This window comes from Argiope bruennichi, chromosome 8 (assembly GCF_947563725.1).
Source record: "Argiope bruennichi chromosome 8, qqArgBrue1.1, whole genome shotgun sequence".
Classification (NCBI taxonomy): Eukaryota; Metazoa; Arthropoda; class Arachnida; order Araneae; family Araneidae; genus Argiope; species Argiope bruennichi.
In genome coordinates this window covers 97,604,156-97,625,169 of record NC_079158.1, presented here as the reverse complement: position 1 = coordinate 97,625,169, position 21,014 = coordinate 97,604,156, and the positions used below count along the sequence as shown (strand labels likewise).

General features: G+C 29.2%; 1 protein-coding gene across 3 annotated transcripts in view; it reads right to left on the bottom strand.

Annotated features, from left to right (window-relative positions):
* LOC129981546 (nose resistant to fluoxetine protein 6-like) overlaps positions 1-18,903 on the bottom strand; it is a 41,189-nt gene extending 22,286 nt beyond the window's left edge. The window contains exons 1-7 of one of the 3 annotated variants that reach the window (XM_056092419.1): positions 18,860-18,903; positions 16,020-16,109; positions 14,121-14,205; positions 12,450-12,631; positions 8,735-8,902; positions 4,131-4,233; positions 385-563 (exon numbers count right to left, since the gene is read on the bottom strand). In XM_056092419.1, the coding sequence (XP_055948394.1) occupies positions 385-563; positions 4,131-4,233; positions 8,735-8,902; positions 12,450-12,631; positions 14,121-14,205; positions 16,020-16,109; positions 18,860-18,869 (817 nt within the window). In that variant the 5' untranslated portion in view covers positions 18,870-18,903. Of the gene's footprint in view, positions 1-384; positions 564-4,130; positions 4,234-8,734; positions 8,903-12,439; positions 12,632-14,120; positions 14,206-16,019; positions 16,110-18,859 lie in introns of those variants that run through there. The other 2 variants (XM_056092420.1, XM_056092421.1) reach the window with 2 other exon arrangements.
* Positions 18,904-21,014: the final 2,111 nt, after the last annotated feature.

The following is a 21,014-nucleotide window of genomic DNA, read 5'->3' as shown; positions in this document are numbered from 1 at the left end:
ATTTCATTAAAACATGGAAGACAAACTATTTTATAATTACTTCACACTTTTTTATCTACTCTTCAACAAAACATTAAATCAACATTTTTTTCATTTATACCTTTGGTTTTTATTTATTAATAATTATTTTGTATTTAAGAAGCAAGAGAACAATTGTATGCCTAATTTGAAATAAATTTTTATAAATATAATAAACCTATATTTTGTCACTTCTTACGCTGTTAAAAGATGAAAAATAATAGATTAAAGTAAAATTTATGGACTTTTTTCTCTTGTATCCAAAATGAAGAAATATCCCAGATAAAATTAGAGTGAAAGAAAGTTTTCCACCTTGTTTATAAAATTCAATTTTTTTACAATTGGTTATTCTTAGGTTTATATTACCTTTTCTAGTTTGCTTTTCCAAACCATTTGAAATTTTTTTATTTTCTTCTTCCTTCTCATCCTTTTCTTTAACATACTTTCTTCTTTTTTCTTCTCTTTTTTTCTTTTCGCAGAAAAATTCAAATGCATTGATAGAGCTTCTCACCGTAACAAGGACAACAAATACGAGAGCCACTATTCTGAAGCATAAACATATTTTAACTCTTGAATTGATAAATTCATAATTTGATAAACATTTTTTTAAATTAACATTTTTCAACTTATACTGGGTGATCAAGAAATAACAGAAGATGTTCGGAGCACTGTAGCGTGTTATATATTGGACGAAATATAACAAAGTTTGGCCACCATATACATTAAAATATTCGGTTTCAATTTGTCAAAAAAAAGTACAAAAAAACGCCGATAAGGGAAATTCTGGTGCTGCAAGCACATAATGTGATAAAAAAATACATAACCGCCAATGGAAACAGTAAATAACACATCAAATACCAATGAAAATCATTTATTATAGCAACATACAAATTTGGCTGAGGGTGGCCCTTAGCTTGATGTTCCAATAATTGCATGCGGTACACGAGGTTTTCGAAGGTAGCTCGCAGCATATCGACATTTATTCGTGTGACATGTAACGTTATTTGATTCTTTAAAGTAGGAATGCCAAGAACATGTCCTTGATACACGACGCCTTTCAAATAGTCCCACAACCATAAATCGACCTCGGCCTAGTTGCACAGCAAGAATTCTTGTTATTTCAAATCTTTTAACCATTCTTCGTAAGTTAGTTGTGGCCATCGGTCCTCTATGTAATTGTTTTAATCGCCGGTATTCACGAAGAGCAGCACTGGCATTTTCATCCCGCTGATAAAACAGCTTGACTAATAAGGCACGTTCACGTAGTGACAACACCATCTATGGGTGAATTCTTGCAGAATGACTTACATTCCGGCAACCCTTCCTTTTATCCTCGATATATCGTGACACGAAGTATCCGTATATGCAAATTACTTAATAAGGTTTTCGATCGCAGCACTAGAATTTTTCCTACCGGCGTTTTTTGGTTCTAATTTTTTTTCTAGACAAATTGAAACCGCATACTTTAATGTGCATGGTGGCCAAATTTTGTTATGTTTCACCCAGTACATAACACGCTACAGAGCTCCGGACATCTCCTGTTATTTCTTGACCACCCTGTATATAAATATTGTTAATTTATTAGCTGAAATTTTATTTTATTTATCTCTACATATATAGAACGCAATTGATTTTTGACTCTAACCCCTACAAATGCCAAATACATTTCAAATCTCTATAAGCATAAGATAGTGTGCGACATCTTATTGTTCGATATTCTGAATGCTGGCCAATATCGTGACGATATCGTAGCAATGTTATTGGGCATTTTGTACTATTAGAGATGTAAGAATATTCATTAAATCTGAGTCCTTATGAAAGATTCAGCAAGATTTTATCAATGATACTGTTCCATGGAATGACTGAAAATAAAAGATGTGCTAAATTTATAGAAATAAATACTAATGATAGGAATAAGTCAACTAGCAGCATAACATAGGCATAAGTTTTTTTTATACGTAACTTTATAGATAATATATGAAAAATAAAAGTTCTGAGGATCTCGTCTTGCCAGATATGGAAGCTTCTCCTAAGATCTTAAAATTTGGTTTCAGCTGTTCTTAAAGACAAAACAAATAAATATAAATTTTATCTACATTAGAAATATTATTGATAATTTTTCGTAAAATATGTAAGCTGCCTAATCTGTTTCATAAGTTGTAGTTCTCGTATTATACCTTGTCTTGACGGAAGAATTTGCAGTCCGTTCAGCGGCTTTATGAAACATACATTCAAGTTCTTAATCAATTTTTCAGTCTTTAATGTCATATCCTATTAGCACAAAATTCACTATAGCATTCTTACCATATCTTCACGATATTGGCCGGCATTCAGAATATCGAAAGACATCGTGGAGATACCATGCAATATCTTGTACTAATAGGGATCATTGTTTTGTTTTTATTCATAACAGGTTAATCACTCTGTAATATCCTTAAAATTTAGGATTACAATTTATTTTAACGATAAACTTCTCAAGAAGTCCATAGAACTTCAAAAGTTCCATCTTATACTGTTCAATGTCTCTTTTTTATTGATTATTCTTTTTTTTAAAGTTTTTTAGAATGTTAAAAGTTTCCCACAATCATGACTCTGGACCATCTATTAAATTTTGATGCACTAAATGCACATAATTTTTTCTTTAAAAAAATTCATGCATAATGCTTAATAATAGGTTTTACTATAGTTTACTATAGTTAATATATAGTTTACTATAGTCCCGGGTTCGAGTCCCGCTGAGGGCATGGTTGTTCTTCTTCTGTGTTTTATCTGTGATGAAGTGTGTGAATGTGCCCCCCCCCCTGTAAAAAAAGGTTGTGCAAGAGAATGTGACGCATGAAGAAGCTAAGCTGTATTCTTGTCCCTAGTTGGCGCTACTGAAAAAAAAAAAAAAAAAAGAAGCTCGCTCGGCTTAAATCGTTGGCAGATCTGTCAGCGGGCTTGTAAAGTGCCATAAGTAACAACAACAACTGTAGTGTTGAAATATAAGCTGTTTTTGTGGTTACATCAAAAAATTCCAAAAATTGTCTATTTAATAAAGATTTTGACGAATCCAACGTTTCAGAAAAACATTTTTGTCTCCTTCTAAACTCGATAGTAAAAGAAAAAAAAAAATTTGAACCAGGTAGAGGAAATTTGGCCTGCGGCTTCATGGAACTCATGCACAGGGAGTATGTGCGTGTCTATAAGAGTAAAAGTGAACATGATAATAATAATAAATCATAAAGAGCTAGATGGATAAAATTTAGCACATGGATTCACTATTTAAAGTAGAAATTCATACCAATTTTTTACCCAGATTCAAGAAATGTTTAATCTAATTAGAATTTTAATCAATGAAATTTATGCGAGATTTTAGTTTTCCTGTGTTAATACTTGGAAATATGATTGAATAAAACCAAAATTTGGAACAATTAAAAATTAAATTAAAAATATAATTAAAAAATTATTTTTCTAATAATATCAGTTTAGTTATCAAGCTTATTTTTCCTAAAATTTGACGGCTTTTTTTTTTTTTTTGCCTTATTTTTAAAAAAGGTATTCAGTGTTTCATCAAATATTTAAACATTTAGCTTTCTTCCATGGCTGGAAGTTAAGGAAGAAGGATCGTATTTACGATTCAAATAATTCACATCTCTGTAACAAGAAAAGAGCATTAGAAGAGTTAGAATTTTTATTAATTAGAATTCTTTCGAGGTAAAACAGTAGGAGGTTTTATAGTTTTACCACGATAAAGTGCATACAATAGCAGAAAATCAAAAACGAAATTATTTAAATGGCTCAAATTTGGTATGGGATTTTGTTACTAAAATTAAATTAATGTATCAAATTTTTGGTTTCAGTTGCTTTAAGAAAGTTAATACATATATAGTTGTATTAAAAGATATTATACATTTAATATAATATCCTAATTTTATATTAAGTTTTCTTACTCCCATATGTGGGACCCTAAAAATAAAGATTTTAGCACTCCTGACTTTCATGGTCTTCCTCAAAGTCCCTAGTTTCATGCTTGGGAAGGGGGGAGATAACACGTTTTTTTTACAGAGCATGGAAAACGTTTAGGAGAAACTACTCCTGCTGGTTATAATAGTAAAATGAAAAATATTTACCTCATCGCAATAAATCTATCCAATATGAAAAATGAATTGGGCATAAACTGGGATATCCACCATGAGATCCAGGATTTTACAGCCTCCATATTTTCTGGAAAAACTAAAATTCATCGAAAAAACATGTAAAATTGTAAATAGTATGTATGTATGTTCACATGCACGCAACAGTTTGGTGAATCTACCACATTACAGTCAGAAAATTCACAGCAATGTTAGTCACAATACTTATTCAATGCACTAAGAATTTTAAACTTTCATGCAAAAATTTACGTTTTTAGACTGATATTTTTTAATTTACTCGTAGTATCTTATCTATTTCGTAGGAAACATTTTAACCATTCAATAAAATGGATAGTCGTCGTTCTAATGAATCTTGTTTGAAAAGACTAGGGTAAGTTTTATATTTTAAGAATATTTTTAATATGATCTATTTTTAAGGTGATATTATAAAAACTAAAACGCCAACATCCGACATTTTAACTTTGTGTTTACTTGTGCATTTTTTGTGGTAAAATTGGAGTTTTGCTCCCTCCTTTAACTCCAGAAATGTCGAAATGCCATTTTTTATTCATTTTAAATTGTTTTTCTAAATGAAACTAGATATTTTCACTTGTATCTGCGATGGGAATTTTTTTACTTCACTGTTTTGAAAAGAAGCCAAATGAGAACTAGGGTTCCTCGAATAATGAAATTTACTAGTCTCTTTCGGCGACCAACCACTCACACGAAGTCTAGATACTTAAAATAATAGCAAACTATAGAATCAGTCCCCAGCCATAACAGTGTACCAATTTTACCAATTTTTATTTAATATGTATGCTCATGGCTCAATTAATTTTTTTTTATCTACTTCCATTTTAGAGAGGTACTGTAAAATAGACAGATTCCAGGCTCAAAAATAGAACTCATTGCCCATTCATTTCGCTATTTTGTGACCATAGTAGCAAATCAGAATCTTCTATCTTTATTATGAAATTATAAATTTAATATCACTTTCTTCGGTTTTATTAAGATGTATTTTATTAAAAATTATAAAGATGGCTGTATCGATATCCTTAATACGTTTGCTGAAATTGCCAAATATTAATTTAGTTATATCCTCAATTTTGATGAAATACTTCTTATCACAAGAGTAAAATGAAAGTATAATAATTCAGAATAATTTTAAGTCAATGCTTTGTTTCTTATTAACTTTATTATAAACTTTATTTTTAAAATTCTTGACATTCATGTGTAGGAGTGGGGAAGTAAACATGAATTTTAACAGTCTGGTCGTATGTTAAATGTTGGATGAGTTTAAATGAAAAGAAAATTATGATTTTATTATTAGTGTTTTGATCAATTAAATTAATGTATATTATGACAATCGAAATATTTTACCTTGCTGAGACTTGGTTCTAAGTGGAAAAAAAATTTTAATTAAATTCGCAGTCTTATTTTTGTCATCCTAGATTATGAAACGTCTTATTCAGCCTCAAAAATGGTGCACATGAAAATTGTTCTGTATAAACACTTTGCCTTTTTTGGGTATTGTATTTGCATATTAGGCATGTGCAAAATAAATCGGTACATTAAGACAAATATAAAAAAACTAATGACGTCGCTTCAAGGAGTCAAGTCCAAAGTGAAAAATCGGTATTAAAAAAATTTATGTTCATCCAGAAACGATTCTTTCTCCTCTATAATTATATATTAAGTATTTGTAAAGTAGACAATAAAATAGTAGATAGTTATGAACAAGATAAAATAGATTTGGAAAAGGAGGAAAAACTACTTATCCTTATCGATGAAATCTATTCAGTGATAAGGTCAATTAACTTTCTATTATATCTTCTTCCTTGTTGACTAAAGCATTTGTTCATATTATCATCGTCTGTTGTTGATATTATCATCGTCTGTTATGATATTCTTTACAATAGTTTTTGAATGCTCTTTGAATTTCACATGAATCGTTGAGAATTTTATCTTTGACTTCCTGCATTGAACTGGATCTAGATTCTTTGGCATATTTATAGGATATAGCAATAAAAAGTTGTCGTGAAAAACTGTAGTTTTTCTTTTAATGATAGTAATATGAGCTAGTTCATGTTTGGTATTTTGCCAATCCTATTTCAGCGGATTCCAATTTCAACTGAATGGTTGTTGTTGTTGTTGTGTATGGTTTATTGGCGCAAGAGCCATATTTGGCTATACTGCGCCAAGTATACGGTAAAATCAGATCAGACATTTAAAACAACACATTTTAAAAACAAGTAAAAGTAATAAAAACCACGTACAATGCGTCGATACAAATATTAAAAAACTGTCTTAATGTAGGACAATGATTAATGTAAATGTAAAATAATCATATAAAAAATACATTTAACATAAAAGGAAGAACAAACAGATGAAATAGGTGTTATATATAGTTGATAAAACCAATAGTTCTTAAAAATTTAAAAATATTTGAGTGGTATTTTTCACTCACTAGGTCTTGCAAGTTAAGAGAAGAAGAGTAGAAAAAATTATGACGATGAACATTAAAATAGGGACATTCAATTAAAATATGTTTCACATTAAAAGCAATATGACAAGTGGGACAAATTGGCACCCTTTCACCCAAGATGAGATGACGATGAGTAAAACGGGTGTGTCCTATACGGAGGCGAGTCAATTTCACATCAACCTCTCGTATAGGGTGAACAGGCCATAAACCAACTGTAGGCTTGACGGAATGAAGTTTATTCTCGGTCTTCAAATCCCATGTTAATTGCCATGTTGAATAAATATGTTTAATGAAAAATCTCTTAATGTCGCAATATGGAAGTTTATGGGACAAAACTGAATTCATGGAAGTTTATGGTATTCAACTGAATGGAAACCAAACAGACTTGAATCATTACAAACCTAAATTGAACTTAAATATAAGGTCACTAGTGGTATGCATGTACTAAGCATTTAAGGTAGTGAAGTAAAACCAAATTAACTTTTAAAGGAGATTTTGTGAAAAGAAGCGAAATGTTATGCCATTCAAGTAACTTTCTTTACATTCGTACATTGCTATGAAGAATGTTTGTCCCCTATATACTATACTGACCAGCTGGACGTGTTTGTTCATGAAAATTTTATAGAGGTACGAAAGTGCTTAGATGCAAAAAAAAAAAAAAAATCAGTTCTGAAAGGTTTCTGCTTTCCTTACCAGTAAAATAAGTAAAGTTGAATCATAGAAACCGTAACAACCATCGGAACCGTGAAGTATAAAAGAGCGTTCTTCATACACTGAGAATGTTTGAAACTGCTGGTAGCGAGGCTATTTTATCAGTTTCCTGTTCTTTGTTTCAAGGATAAAATTCTTGTTAATTGCAAATTGGATTTTGTGGATATGATGAAGCAATTCATTATTTTCTTTACTAGTTTGATCAAATTGTCATGAAAAATATGAAAATGTTAAAAAAAAAATAACAATAATTTTATTGCATTAAATAGTTACGTTTAACATCCAAAACAGTCTACCATATTTGTTCTCAGCCATCAAACTGGATAAGGAGAAGTTTGATTGATGCTTTCACGTTAAATGAAAAAGGTTGTCAGTCGGAAAGAAAACGTTTCAATAAAGTTATAGATATTAAAAAGTCTATAAAATAAGCTGCAGAATGTTGAGATAGCTTAGATAGACCTAAACTAAGTTTTTAAAAAGCACAATTTAAAAAAAACAATATGTGCAATTCCTTTGTAATTTCAGCCAAATTTTGAAAATTCTAAAACACTGTATAATTAACTAACGTTATCCATTATGTCCTACAAAAATGTCATAGCCTTCTGAGTAATTTTATTGGCAAATAACTTTAATAGAGATTTTTTTTAACTATGGCCACCTGTATATGCATATAAAAGTAAATATTTTTGGGTAGAACCTTCAGTTAAACAATTACATTAACAATATATGTCATTTTTCTGAAAAAGAGCTTTTTTTTTTTAATTTTCAGAAATCATCTCAATTTTAATGAGAGCAAATGTTCGCAAATATACAAAAAATTGTTTAATGTCCCAATTCAGATTTTATATTTTCTACAACCCTTATACAAAATCATTTTAAGAATTAAAAGTGTTCTTTTTTTTTTTTTTTTTTGAGAAAAATCAAGGAACGCTGTTAAATTCTTCATTTCGTTTCATTTCCCCCCCATTTATGGATTTAAAGGGGATAAGCAAAAGAGATTCTAACTGACCTGATTGAAGCAAAATAAATTTTAGACGTATTTTTTTTTTCCAATTTTATCTCCGTTGTCGCTAAACTATGCCCATATTACTAAGATATAACTTTTATTTCCACCGACCCAAATTAAGGTAGACATAATACAAAAAGTCAGGCAGACACTTTTGAAATAGCATTCATAATGCCATAAACAAGGTCTCTAGAAAAGAAAATGCTTGAATCAAATTTATTCCAAAGGAGCGCAACATTCACTAAGCCTAACGAACTTAATGATAAATCCTTTACTAAGTTTTCTTGGTATAACAGAAGGATATTTGCCTTCAAGTTTTTTTAATATAATACCCAGATGAAAAAAATACAGCAATAAAAATTGTCAAATACAAGCCGATTAAAATAAATTTTGACTTACTTTTTGTAAAAATATAAAACAAACAAGTGAGAGCAAAAATGAGGCAGATGCTACCGAAGAATCGTAATCTGTCTATGCAATTAAATTGTTCTTTGTGGGAATCTCTGCTAAATTTCTTCTCCGAAACACGAAAATGCGCCATAGAGTTAAATAGGTCTTTTAACCCAACTGGAAGAAAAAGAAAGGAAATACACTCTTCAATGAAGCATAATAAGTTTGTGAATGAACATTAAAATCGAAAATTACGTACGTATATACATACTTACATATGTGTGTGTGTGTGTGTGTGTGTGTGTGTGTGTGTGTGTGTGTGTGTGTGTGTGTGTGTGTGTGTGTGTGTGTGTGTGTGTGTGTGTGTGTGTGATTTTTTTTTTCAAACTAGATTTTAAAATAAAATGTTTTCATGACAAACCCTTTAATTTAGACATAAATCAATAGTCAAGACCGTTTTAAGTGGGCATGCCAGATTTCAGCCTATTCCTATGAATAGTTTTTCTGCAGCATTGAACTTTCCGTATTGCTTCTGAAATGATTCTTTTTTAGGGGCACATTCACATATCTCAAATTGTCGACAACATTTTTATTTGACGCTTAAATGATACTGCTCATGATCATGAATTTCTTGTATGAAATACTATTTTCCTCCTTGCTGTAATGTAAGGACATATAAAAAAATTCAGCAGCGGCGAAAATTGACAGTTCAAAGAAATATAATGATTTCTAGAAACAAATATTTTTTTTAAAGTTATTACTTTTAAATCTGGCGGCGAATCTATGTTCTTATGGCAAAATAGGACTTTTATTCGTTAACTCTATGATTATATGACTTAAAAATATGAAATATAGAATTTTTCAAAACAATTGGTTTGTAAAATTGTAACTATTTAATTTTCAAAACATACTGACCAAAATAAGCTCTATTTAATAATATAAACAATATATAAATATAATATAATAATTCAAAAAATATAATAGATATTGTAATATAATAATAATGTAACAGTAAAATAACAATATTATTTATTTACATTATATTTTATTACAATAATGTAATATTATATAATATAATATATAAAATAAATATAACAATCCAAAACTGTTTAAAATGCAAATAATAATAATAATAATATGATACGAATCTTATATTTAGTAACAAGAAAAGAAGCATTTTTTTTTTCATTTAGCATTTACTATTATTTGTTTCATGTATTTAAACTTGCTAACGAGAGAATCAAATTTCATAAAATTAATCTTTCTTAATTTTATTCTTAATTTTAATTTTCTTAATTTTAACTTTATATAAAATTAAAAAGGAAGTTAACTTCAGATATGGTAAATTTGTTTAAATAACACATTTAGTATTATTTTTTTTATGTAAAATATACGAAATGAACAACATAAATCATTTTAATAATTTGCGAAATATTGCTTAATATTTTAGTTTAAACATTTTTAGTTTATCGATTAATATTTTATTTATCTATTTCTGATAGCGCAAAATTAAGCACTTTATGACGGACTCAACCAAACTAAAGGTCAAAATGAAAAAGTTTTCCTGGAAATTAAATATTTATGAAAATATCTTTTGAAATAAGTAAAAGTGTTTCAACACAAAGGTGACCTTTGTGAAAACCTTTGTTTGAAAGTTTTTTAATTGACCTTTGTTAAATGAACAATCATAATTTGTCAAATATTTCCATTACGAATAAAAGTTTTGCGATTACAACATTTTGAAAATAATTTTAAATATTTAACAAGAAATCCAAAAATAAACTTTTTATATGCTTTCAAATTTTTAAATATATTTATGTTTTTGGTAAACAGCATTTGAATATATTCAACGATTTTTAACCATTGTTTATTAATTTTATTACTTTTGTAATTAATTTATTTAATATTTTGGATGATAAATAATTTATTTCTTCTATGTAAATTGAATTGAAATGAATTCAGTTTGCTGTTAATATAAATGTTCTTCAATTAGACTAAATATTTCTTACAGACATGTCCTTACAATTATATAGATAATAATTATTCCTATAATTATACCTGTTTTCAAAATTCTATTTATAACAGAAATAGCAAAATATTTGATAAATCTATAGCTTAATTATTTAAAAAAATATTACAATAATGGAAATTAAAGATATGTGTTATTAATGAATGGACATTTAGAGTGATATTCTGTAATTCAGATTTCCCATGTATTTCCTATCTTGTCTTCATCAATAATAATCAAAACAATAAAAAACATTTGTATGGATAATTAAGTTGTCTGTCAAAAATGGTATAAAATCTATGTACATTGATCAGTAAATGAAATGGGCCACTTTTTTCATACTCTTGTGAAATAAAGTGGTGTATAAATTCATATCAATTTATTAGATGAAAGTAATAATAACTAGAATAATACATGTTGATAAAGAAAAAGGCGCAAAAAGTTTAGAAATCGATAGCGTTTTGTCTTTCAATAAAATATGAGGTTTGACGATAAAATCAATCTTTTATAAAGTGATAAAAGATCTTTTAATCTTATTTCTTCCACTTTTATAACAAAATTTTTCATTTTAGTACTTTGAGCATAATGGCGATTCAGGAATCAGATACAATATAGACAAAACATACAATTTTTCTTTTTTTAAGCCATAAGCAATCAAACTTGTACCAGAAAGGCTCACAATAATATTTTATCGTCGATCAAGTAACAATTGTAAATTATAACCTTGCTGATGTTTTGAAATCACATAAAAATAACTATTACAGACGTCTAAAATATATCGTGATATTATATATTTAAATATAGAAACGGCCCCTTAACAGAAAATATCAAATATCTCCCTATGTAATCAAGGCATATTAACCAAAATTTGTAATCTAAATAATTTTTTCGTATGGAATCTATTTATGATAAAAAAAATGATGTTTCCATAGAAAATTTTAAAATTTGTATACATAACATTAATCTTAAATTTTATGTATATGTCTTAAAATGTAAGCAAATCTTATAAACATTTTAGATACTTAATCTCTTAATATTCATTATTACTTTTTAAATGTAAATTTTAATTCCGATATAGAATGACTATATATATATATATATATATATATATATATATATATATATATATATATATATATATATATATATATATCTGTTTAAAATCTATGTAGACCTATATAGTGCAATATTTTTCTGGAAGCGAATCTAGATCGTTTTAAATTTGATCTATTTTACTTTCATGTGATAATGTTTTTCCATAAAGTCCATTTCCCAAAAATATATTTTGAGAATTTGTTTTGAAATGGAATGGGAAATGCATATCCTAGATCCGTTTTTAAAATGTCTTAATTTCAACTAATATATATATATTGTATAATCATAATCGTATAACCAGATCTCTATTGCAACTTCAAAAAAATTTAATAATTAATTATATTAATAATATCAAAAAAAATTATGCTAGTCTTAGAATATTATGTACCTAAAACAGGAATTTTTTTTTTCTTTTTGCTCATTATCATTATTATTTTTGTTTTATTAATTTCTTGCTTGTTTTTCTTCTGCTTTCATTTTTTCCAAGTTTAGTATACTTTTCCCTCCCCCAGCTTTTCATTTTATTAATTTTTTGTTCATTTTTATATCTGTCATTTTTCACTTCAATTTCAATGCATCATTCAGTTTTATATAAAAGACTATTTACTAACTTTTTGCTACCTTTTCTGAGTTGTTCTTCTAGATTATTTGAAACCGTCACATTTTCTTCTTCATTCTTAGCTTTCCTTTCTTTAACGTGTTTTCTTCTTCTTTCTGCTTTTCTACTCTTTTCACAGAAAATTTCATATGCAGTGATGGAAGTTCCCATCACAGCAAGAACAATAAAGACAAGAACCACTATTCTGTAATATAAGCATATTTTAAATCATAATTTCATCAGCAAAATTTCTCAAAAAAAATTATTTGAACTTTTATAAAATATTATTAAAATAATCATTATGATTATTCAAAATTTTATTTTAATGTTCTATTTATTTGCAGAAAACACTTAAAATTTTTTAGTCTAACTCCAAAAAAACCACGAGATTGATTTCAGCTAGGAGATGGCTGACAGCTGATAAAATGTCTACATTTTTATTAGCATATTCAAAGATTTTGTTAATGGTGCAATTGAGCTATAGGCTTATTTAAAAAAATGAGTGAAACATTAGCAGGTAGATGTAAACAAAAAGATAAAGATATTTCATTATATATGTTGTAAATGGGCTTAAAAGTAACCCCAAAACAATCTAAAACAATCAAACTTTTAGAATTGTTGCTCTATTATTTTAAAAGAATGAAAAAAGGCCATAATTTTAAATTTAGTCTGCGTTAAAAGAATTTTAATTTTTTAAATTTTAATTATTTTAATTTTCGTACCGTAGAATGCATAATGCTCTCTATCAGCTGTCTGATGTGTTAAGAGGAGTTAACAAGCCTCTCTCTATCGCCATTATGAGATATGTTTTTAAATCTGCAATCATTCATTTATTAGTTGTCCATTGTTCATTTTTCTTTAGTTTGAACGATTTAATCATATAGATTAATCATATCCTGGAGTGGCAGCTGCAAAACTGTAGGTTAATTTTTGATATAATATTGTTACGAATTTGTAATATTCCTTTCCTGCGCAGTTAGCTTCATGGTAAGAAACATTACAAATATACAAATACAAATATTACAAGTATTACAAATAGGTCTAAAATATGGTAAATGTATGCGTGGGTAGTAACCCCTTCCCTTGAAAACAAACTTGGTTACCATTGGTGGTATAGGAAATTTGACGATTAAAATGAAATTCTCAGAATATTCAAGAATCTTGGCAATAGCGGAATTAGTAAACGAATTTTGGATTTTTTTGTAAAACTATCAATATTTTATCATTGGAATTATGAAAGGAGAGCCGCGAAGACAAAAAGAGTCAGTTGGTAATGAAAAAAGATGAGTCGAGCTCAAGCGAGTAGTTGAGCGCAGTCTCTCCAAACGTGTTCTCTCTTTCTTTGTGCTGTTGCAATAATAGCAATTTGCTGCTTATATATATATATATATATATATATATATATATATATATATATATATATATATATATATATATATATATATATATATATATATATATATATATATATATATATATATATATATATATATATATATATATATATATATATATATATATATATATATAAACTTGTTCTCTACTATAGGAAATTCTTTAATAATAGTTTTCGATATTTTTAGAACTTATCACTTGAAAGGAGATTTGAATTTCCCATTATATATCAGACTTGACTAACTTCCATTAAATAGTTTGAGATCGAATGCAATCAAAATATAAGAAAAAATAAATACATTATACAAACGGCGTCAGCGGTCAGAGTTGCAGAAGCGTCTAAGTTATCTGCTTCCGTTGGATTGGAATTTGGGAAAAGGGCATCTGTAACGTGAGAAAATGCAAAAAGTTTTCTAAATATTTATTCTAATAAACATTATATTTAAAGCACATTTTTAAAAAAGAGATTAAGATAATTAGTAATACACCTATACACCATATATATATGTAATGATATTTTAATTCTAACTTCAATTTAATTAATTTAATTTTAAGATTATATCTTAGTAACTTTATTCTAAAAATATTCTCTTATTTCGTGATCCAATTCCACTTTCGGTTTAATTAATTCATCTGTAAAATTAATGCACCATCAGAACTACGTATCAAATGAAAGTGATACTTCCGTTGCCTTTCTCAAGGTCAACACATGTATTCACACCATCGGCTCGTGACCAGAAATCCTATGTTCTATAAGACTAGTGATCATTTGTTTCGCGTTTCTTACTTCTGCTTTTTTGCCGCGCTGCGTCTCCTTGTAAATAAATTGTTTTCCCGAGATGGATATTGAAGAGACTTAAAAATACAACGTCTCGTCTATGTCCTCAAACCTGCACTCAGCTTCAATCAAAATATCAATATATATATATATATATATATATATATATATATATATATATATATATATATATATATATATATATATATATATATATATATATATATTTCGTGTACTTGGGAAACGGCTCAAACAATTTGAATCACATTTTATGTTTAGATAAGGTTTTGCTTTTGAAGTTTATCTATATGTTATTTTACAGCCTTTTTCTATTTGCTCTTATGCTGACAATGTCATATAGCCACATTTCGTAAATTTTTATGATACTTGTATTGTGATCATGCGTTGATAATCTACTGGTACTTTAAAATTCTGTGAGATGGCGCTATATGATATTATTCGAATACGAATTCGTTCGGCTCACATCCAATGGCAACAATGCAATTCGAATGACATACTAAACTAAGTGCGTTCATGATTTTTTTTTATTTAAATGACCAGTTCACATGTAGGTAAAATTGAAAAAATATTCATATGTAATCAGTAAGTGATTCGTATCTAAACATTTTCACACAAAAAAAAAAAAAAAACTATCGAGCAATGTTTGGTCTTCCTGATACTGGTTTAATATTAAAGCAATTACAATTTTTCCCGCACTTTTTTTTTCTTCTTAAATCCACCCCAATCTTTAATATTTTTTTTATTTTTTTAACGTTTCTTCATTCTTTTAAACTGTACTTTTTTTTAAAAAATCCTTTTTTTTTTTTTTTTTTTTTTTTTTTGTAATTTTACAGTTTTTGTCTCCGGAATTCTCTAAACATCCCAAAATTTGGAAGAACTCAAAAGTATCTTTCGTAACAGCATATTCTAGATATAATTTCTTTTCTGTTACATAAAACTTTTAAAGATTTAAACCTAAATTCAACTTAAATATGATTTTAAAAAAACTTAAAAGTTCCTTGAACCCACCCAAGCTCGGTAATTTTTATATCCGCGGTTCGTTAGTCGAAAACTTATATTCATGTCTTTAGTGAACAAATTTCTTTTTGATTTCCTCATTTAATTTTTTGCTACTTCATTCAAAACTATTTGAAATGATCTCCTCAAACTTTCTCACGTACTATCTAATAAACCGTCATTTTAAATACCTTTCCAATAGAAAAAATATATATATTTACTCACACAGCTTAGAAACAACAGTTAAATGTCTATGATTAGAGTGGACACTGATATATTCATTAAAATTAATAAACAATCTAGTTACAATCTTTAATTCACATCATAAATGAAATACGTTTTAGGTAAAGGATTGCATATCACGAGATAATTACAAAAGGAAAATTAATAATATTTTTATTACTATTAAAATTCCTCTTAAAGCTCATCCCTTTTTGCCATCCGAAAAGATTCCAAGGTGTGCTTGAGCAGATATCTATCTCCATTTCACCATCTGGAAAAAAAAAATACAAATTATGGATAACAACATAAAACAAAATGAATAGTATATAAATGTATAACTCTGCATCACTTTGCAAAGCGATACAGATTTATACATACACTCCCGTTCTTGGCGAGAGAGCTCTAGAGAGAACTCTGCATCACTTTGTAAAGTGATACAGACTTATACATAATATTGACGATAGAGCTCTAATAAATCGCTCGAGAGAAAAGAAATAACTCTGCATCACTTTGCAAAGTGATACAGACTTATGCATAATTTTTGACGAGAGAGCTCTAATGAATTGCAAGACGAGAGTAAGTAAGAATGCAAAGCGGAACGAAAGCCGCTATCGATAGTTGATGACATGAAAAGTTACATTTCAAGCAAGAAGGTGAAAGTCGTTCGCATTGACTCCCAAGGAGAAGAAAAATATCAATGATCTGTAAAGCGGGTGAAAGCGTTAACAGCGATGCATTATTAGAGAGCAGAAATGACAGAGATCTGTTTTCCATGTGGGAACCCAGAAGTCCAACCAGATATCCCCACTCTTTCTTTTCACGGCGTATCACCTAAACAATCTTAAGTCCTACTCCCCGTTCTCACATTAGCTGAATAATATAGATATTAAAAGTTTAAAATTCTGAACTGCGTTCAGCTGAAGCAGCAACTCACACATGTTTTACACATGCATCGAATGTTAATTCGCTCCCTGAAATATACTGAACAAGATCCAATCCATACCATTTCAGTGATGTATTTAGAAATGAGCAGAATACTTCTGCAAGCATTATGACATCAGAATTTCGGTAAAGCTTTAAGTAGTCACCGAATATTTGGCAGTTAAATGCTTGGTATACAAGCTTTGCGTGAGAAGAATCCGCTTCTGCAATATGACTTTGAGAATAAAAGATGAGAATCATAGTTCTTAGAATTGTGAATAAATATTGGAATGAAATACGTTTTTCTATAAAGAATGTTACACAATTGATGTGCTAGTCCTGTTGTAAAATTCTGATGATGTTCATGGTGCCTCACTTTGATATCTCCTCGCTGAAAATGTTTTTTGCAAATTACGCAGCGTGAAGGATCGTATAAAATTTCATCGTTAATTTATATTTTGCTCACTCTCGCTTTAATTCTTTAATTAAATCGAAACTAATTTCTTTTGCTTTCAACAAAAAATATTCTACTGGTCATGGGCCTGCATAGTATTCGTGAAAAATAATCTCATCTCTTTCCTTTATTACTATCATAACGTAAGAAACTGGCTCATGAGTTTCAACGGCATAGGAATGTGATGATGAGGAATTTGGAAAACTTTTCTGTTTTCAATAAACATTCAAAATCGGTAAATATAGCGAAACGATGCTTCACGCTTCGCCTTAAATTTTTAAATTTTAGAGGTAAATCCTTTGGAATACATACACTCTGCGGTGTATTATTGACACAAAGCTCTTGATGTCTAGGTAAAGTTTCAGCTCGAACAAATCCCGATAAGCACAACTTACAAAAATGTGTGATATTATGTGTGAGTTTAAGCAATTTGTTGAAGTTTTCAATTAAGTAGTAATGATTTTCAAATAAAAATAAATCTATTTCTCGATCATTATTTGAACTGACACATAAAGGATAAATTAAACTGTCATCGTAAGAGTAAACATTAATTCGTAATTTATTAACTTACTCCACACATTCTATAACAGATAATTTAACGGGGAATTTTAAATTTTTACAATTTAAGTACTTAAAATATTTCTTATACTTGACTGCTCTGTTTGCATTACTTTTCTGAGGATACAAACTTGCTAAAACAGAGAATAAAAACATTTATCATCATCGCAGTTGATTTTTAGGAGACATTTTTTATTGAACAATGATTTTGGTAATAAGGCATTGCTGCATTCTCCTCTCAGTTCTAAATAATTGCCAATATGTAAATCAATGTAATTAATTTTTTTGATTGGCCATCCGCTACCGTACCTAACAAAGTTTTCAACAGAATTGATTATTTTACGAAATCCTTTATCAACGGCAGAATAAATTTGCGTAGATGATAGTATGCGCAATGCATTACTGCAAAAGTAGAAGTTTTGAGTTAGCTCTTCTATTTCTAAGTGGTCTTGCAAAATGTTTGCGAAGACAATATGAGCACATATCACCAAACGTAAGCGTAAAACTAGTGAGGTATTTAAAATTCGAAATATAGGTAACTTAATGTCAGTATACGGAAAATCTATACTTCTATAATATATTTCAGCTCTTAAAGTACGATTAAAACCCCGAAACCCAGTATTTATTTCAGAAGAAGTTATCATTTTTAGTCAATCCTTTCTCCTCCTCTAAATTATTAATGCTGCTTAACATATTCCGTTATTTTTCGCATTCCTAAAATAAAAGTTTGAATTTGGTCAACTGCTATGTTGAATCTATTTTTGATATCCCCTTTACATTATATTTTACATATGTTATGTAATAAGTTCTTCTAAATTCCTTTATCTCGATGCCGAGTCCTTTGCCTAAGTGGATTGAATAAGGCAGGATTATGCTTTTAGGGTTTTCAATTTCATCTGAGAGGTTAAGATCAAACTCTCTTTTTAGAGGATTTATGTTCTTCCTCGTCTTCATCTCTGAAGGCTGAGAACTTGGAGGCTCGATCTAAAAGGACATACTACATTTTATTACTAATTTAGAAATTTTATATTTTGATTGAGACTAGAGGGGAAAATCTTAACTATAAAATATGAAATGCAAACACTTGCCACTTTCCATGTTGTGAAGCTCAGTTTGTAACTATAAAAGCACCCACAAAACTGAATGGTAAGAGAGGAGTTTATATACTGTTTAAAACTTTGTACGACCCTGAAATCCCAAGGGTAATATTAAATACGATGTATCTATTAATATTATCTAAGTAAAATTCTTTTTTAACAACCTGCAACTTGTTCCTTATTTTTTAACTAATTTAAACATAACTGCGTTAACGAAAGCACATGCTAAAAAAGAATTTCCCAACGCATAGCTATTGTCGATTGATTTAATTTATTTTTCTTACATAAATCTAAAGGAAGATCAGCAAGAAAATATTCTTATCGAGAAAATATAGAATTCCGGGTTTTTTTTTATACTAGTTTAAACATAACCGCGTTAACAAAAACACATGCTCTTAGCACGTGCTTAAAAGAATTTCCTGATGCGTAGCTATTGCTGATTGTTTTAATTTATTTTTCTTACATAAATTTAAAGGAAGGTCAGCAAGAAAATATTCTTATTAAGAAAATATAGGATTCGGGAGGTTTTATTTTCCTACAAAATAAGTTGAAGTGAAGGTAAATATATAAACGCATTTGACGAAATTAAAACTCTTTCCTTGTAAAAATCCTTTTTATTTCATTATGAACAAAAAAAAAACATCTTGAGCAGTTTTGACGAAAATAACAAACCATCTATATAATCCCGATATGCATAGTTGACCTGATTCATGACTTGGCGATCATTTAAAAAACGCTTAACTCTGAAAAGAGAGTGTTTAAGATATAATATATGGGAGCTATATGATCCGTAATCTGAAGATTTGTGCCATTCTTCTTAACAACTTTAATTTTTTAATGTAAGATACTATGTGCTAAGTCGAGATATTGATCTCCATTTCCGCTGATGAAAAATTTTAGAGGTGAATTGTCAGTTAGTGATGCAACTGGTTGAATTTCTACGAAAGCACTTCTATCGATTGCTAGTTGAACAGCATTTTCGCAGAACAAATCTAACTCAGTTTTCAGACAAAAAGACATCATGAGAAAATGTCTTCCGCTTCATTTCGTTTTTTCCTAGGTCGCTTTTTTTTCCCCGAGTGTGCTTTCCTCGGTGGGCGTTTTTTTATGCCCCTTCCGTGTCGAAGTTTTTGAAAGATATCATCTTTAATTCGTCCTGAAGTTTCTCTTAATCGGCGTTTAGCAGAATCTCTGAACGAGGTGCCCTCTGACACATCAGTCAGAGCATTCTTACCCGTTCTTAATAACTGACTGCCTAGATATTTTCCCGCTCTCATTGCGAGAGGGGTAATGAAACGCCTCAAATCACCAAAAAAACCCATAACCGCGCTGATAGGAAACTCCCGAGAAATAAAAATCCCCCCCCCCCTCCGTTTGTTGAAGGCGGTAATAAGCCTCACAGCTTCTACTGTCCAACTACATTTTCTCTAGCCTTGAGAGCATATGAAAACTCTGGGGGGAAAATCTGCTAATTTATAGCTTTGCGTCTGAACGAAAGTATAACATACGTTTTACCCCACTCAATGTTATGTCGGTAGCAAAGCTCGTTTTCAATTCAATAAGCACTGTTTCTATGTACGTTTTTCGCACAGGAAAGTACAGAGGTCGATCGTAATATTTAACTATTTGGTCTTCTTTCTCGTTCATGCAGAGGATGATTCGCAGCAGCGGAGCGAAGGAGTCTCCAACATGATGCGATTGCACTAGATCACTATAAATAAATATTTTCGTTATTCCTCCACTTAAATCAAGTGAATACTTGGATTCGTAGTTCCCGCTTTTAAACAAAGTTCTTATTAAAACCTAACATATCCACTAAAGATTTCGCAAATTTTATTTCATAATACTCAGGGGCGAGAAGTTTAGTTTTCGAGTTTTCTGAAAGCGATAGTTTCACATATTTAAACGAGCTAAATAAATCCGAAGGTGTTTTGTATATCCCTGGATTAATAAGCAGATTTTTCGAATGTTTGACAGAATTCACAAACGAGGGGTATTCTTTGATTATCACTTTAAAAGAATCGCGAATATTCACATGAGCTAAATAATCAACTTCGGTTTCTGAGTCTGATCGATGACAGTATTATTCTCTTGGAGATTCAATTTACGTAGCAGCGAAGACCTTGTAGATTTTTCTATATGCACG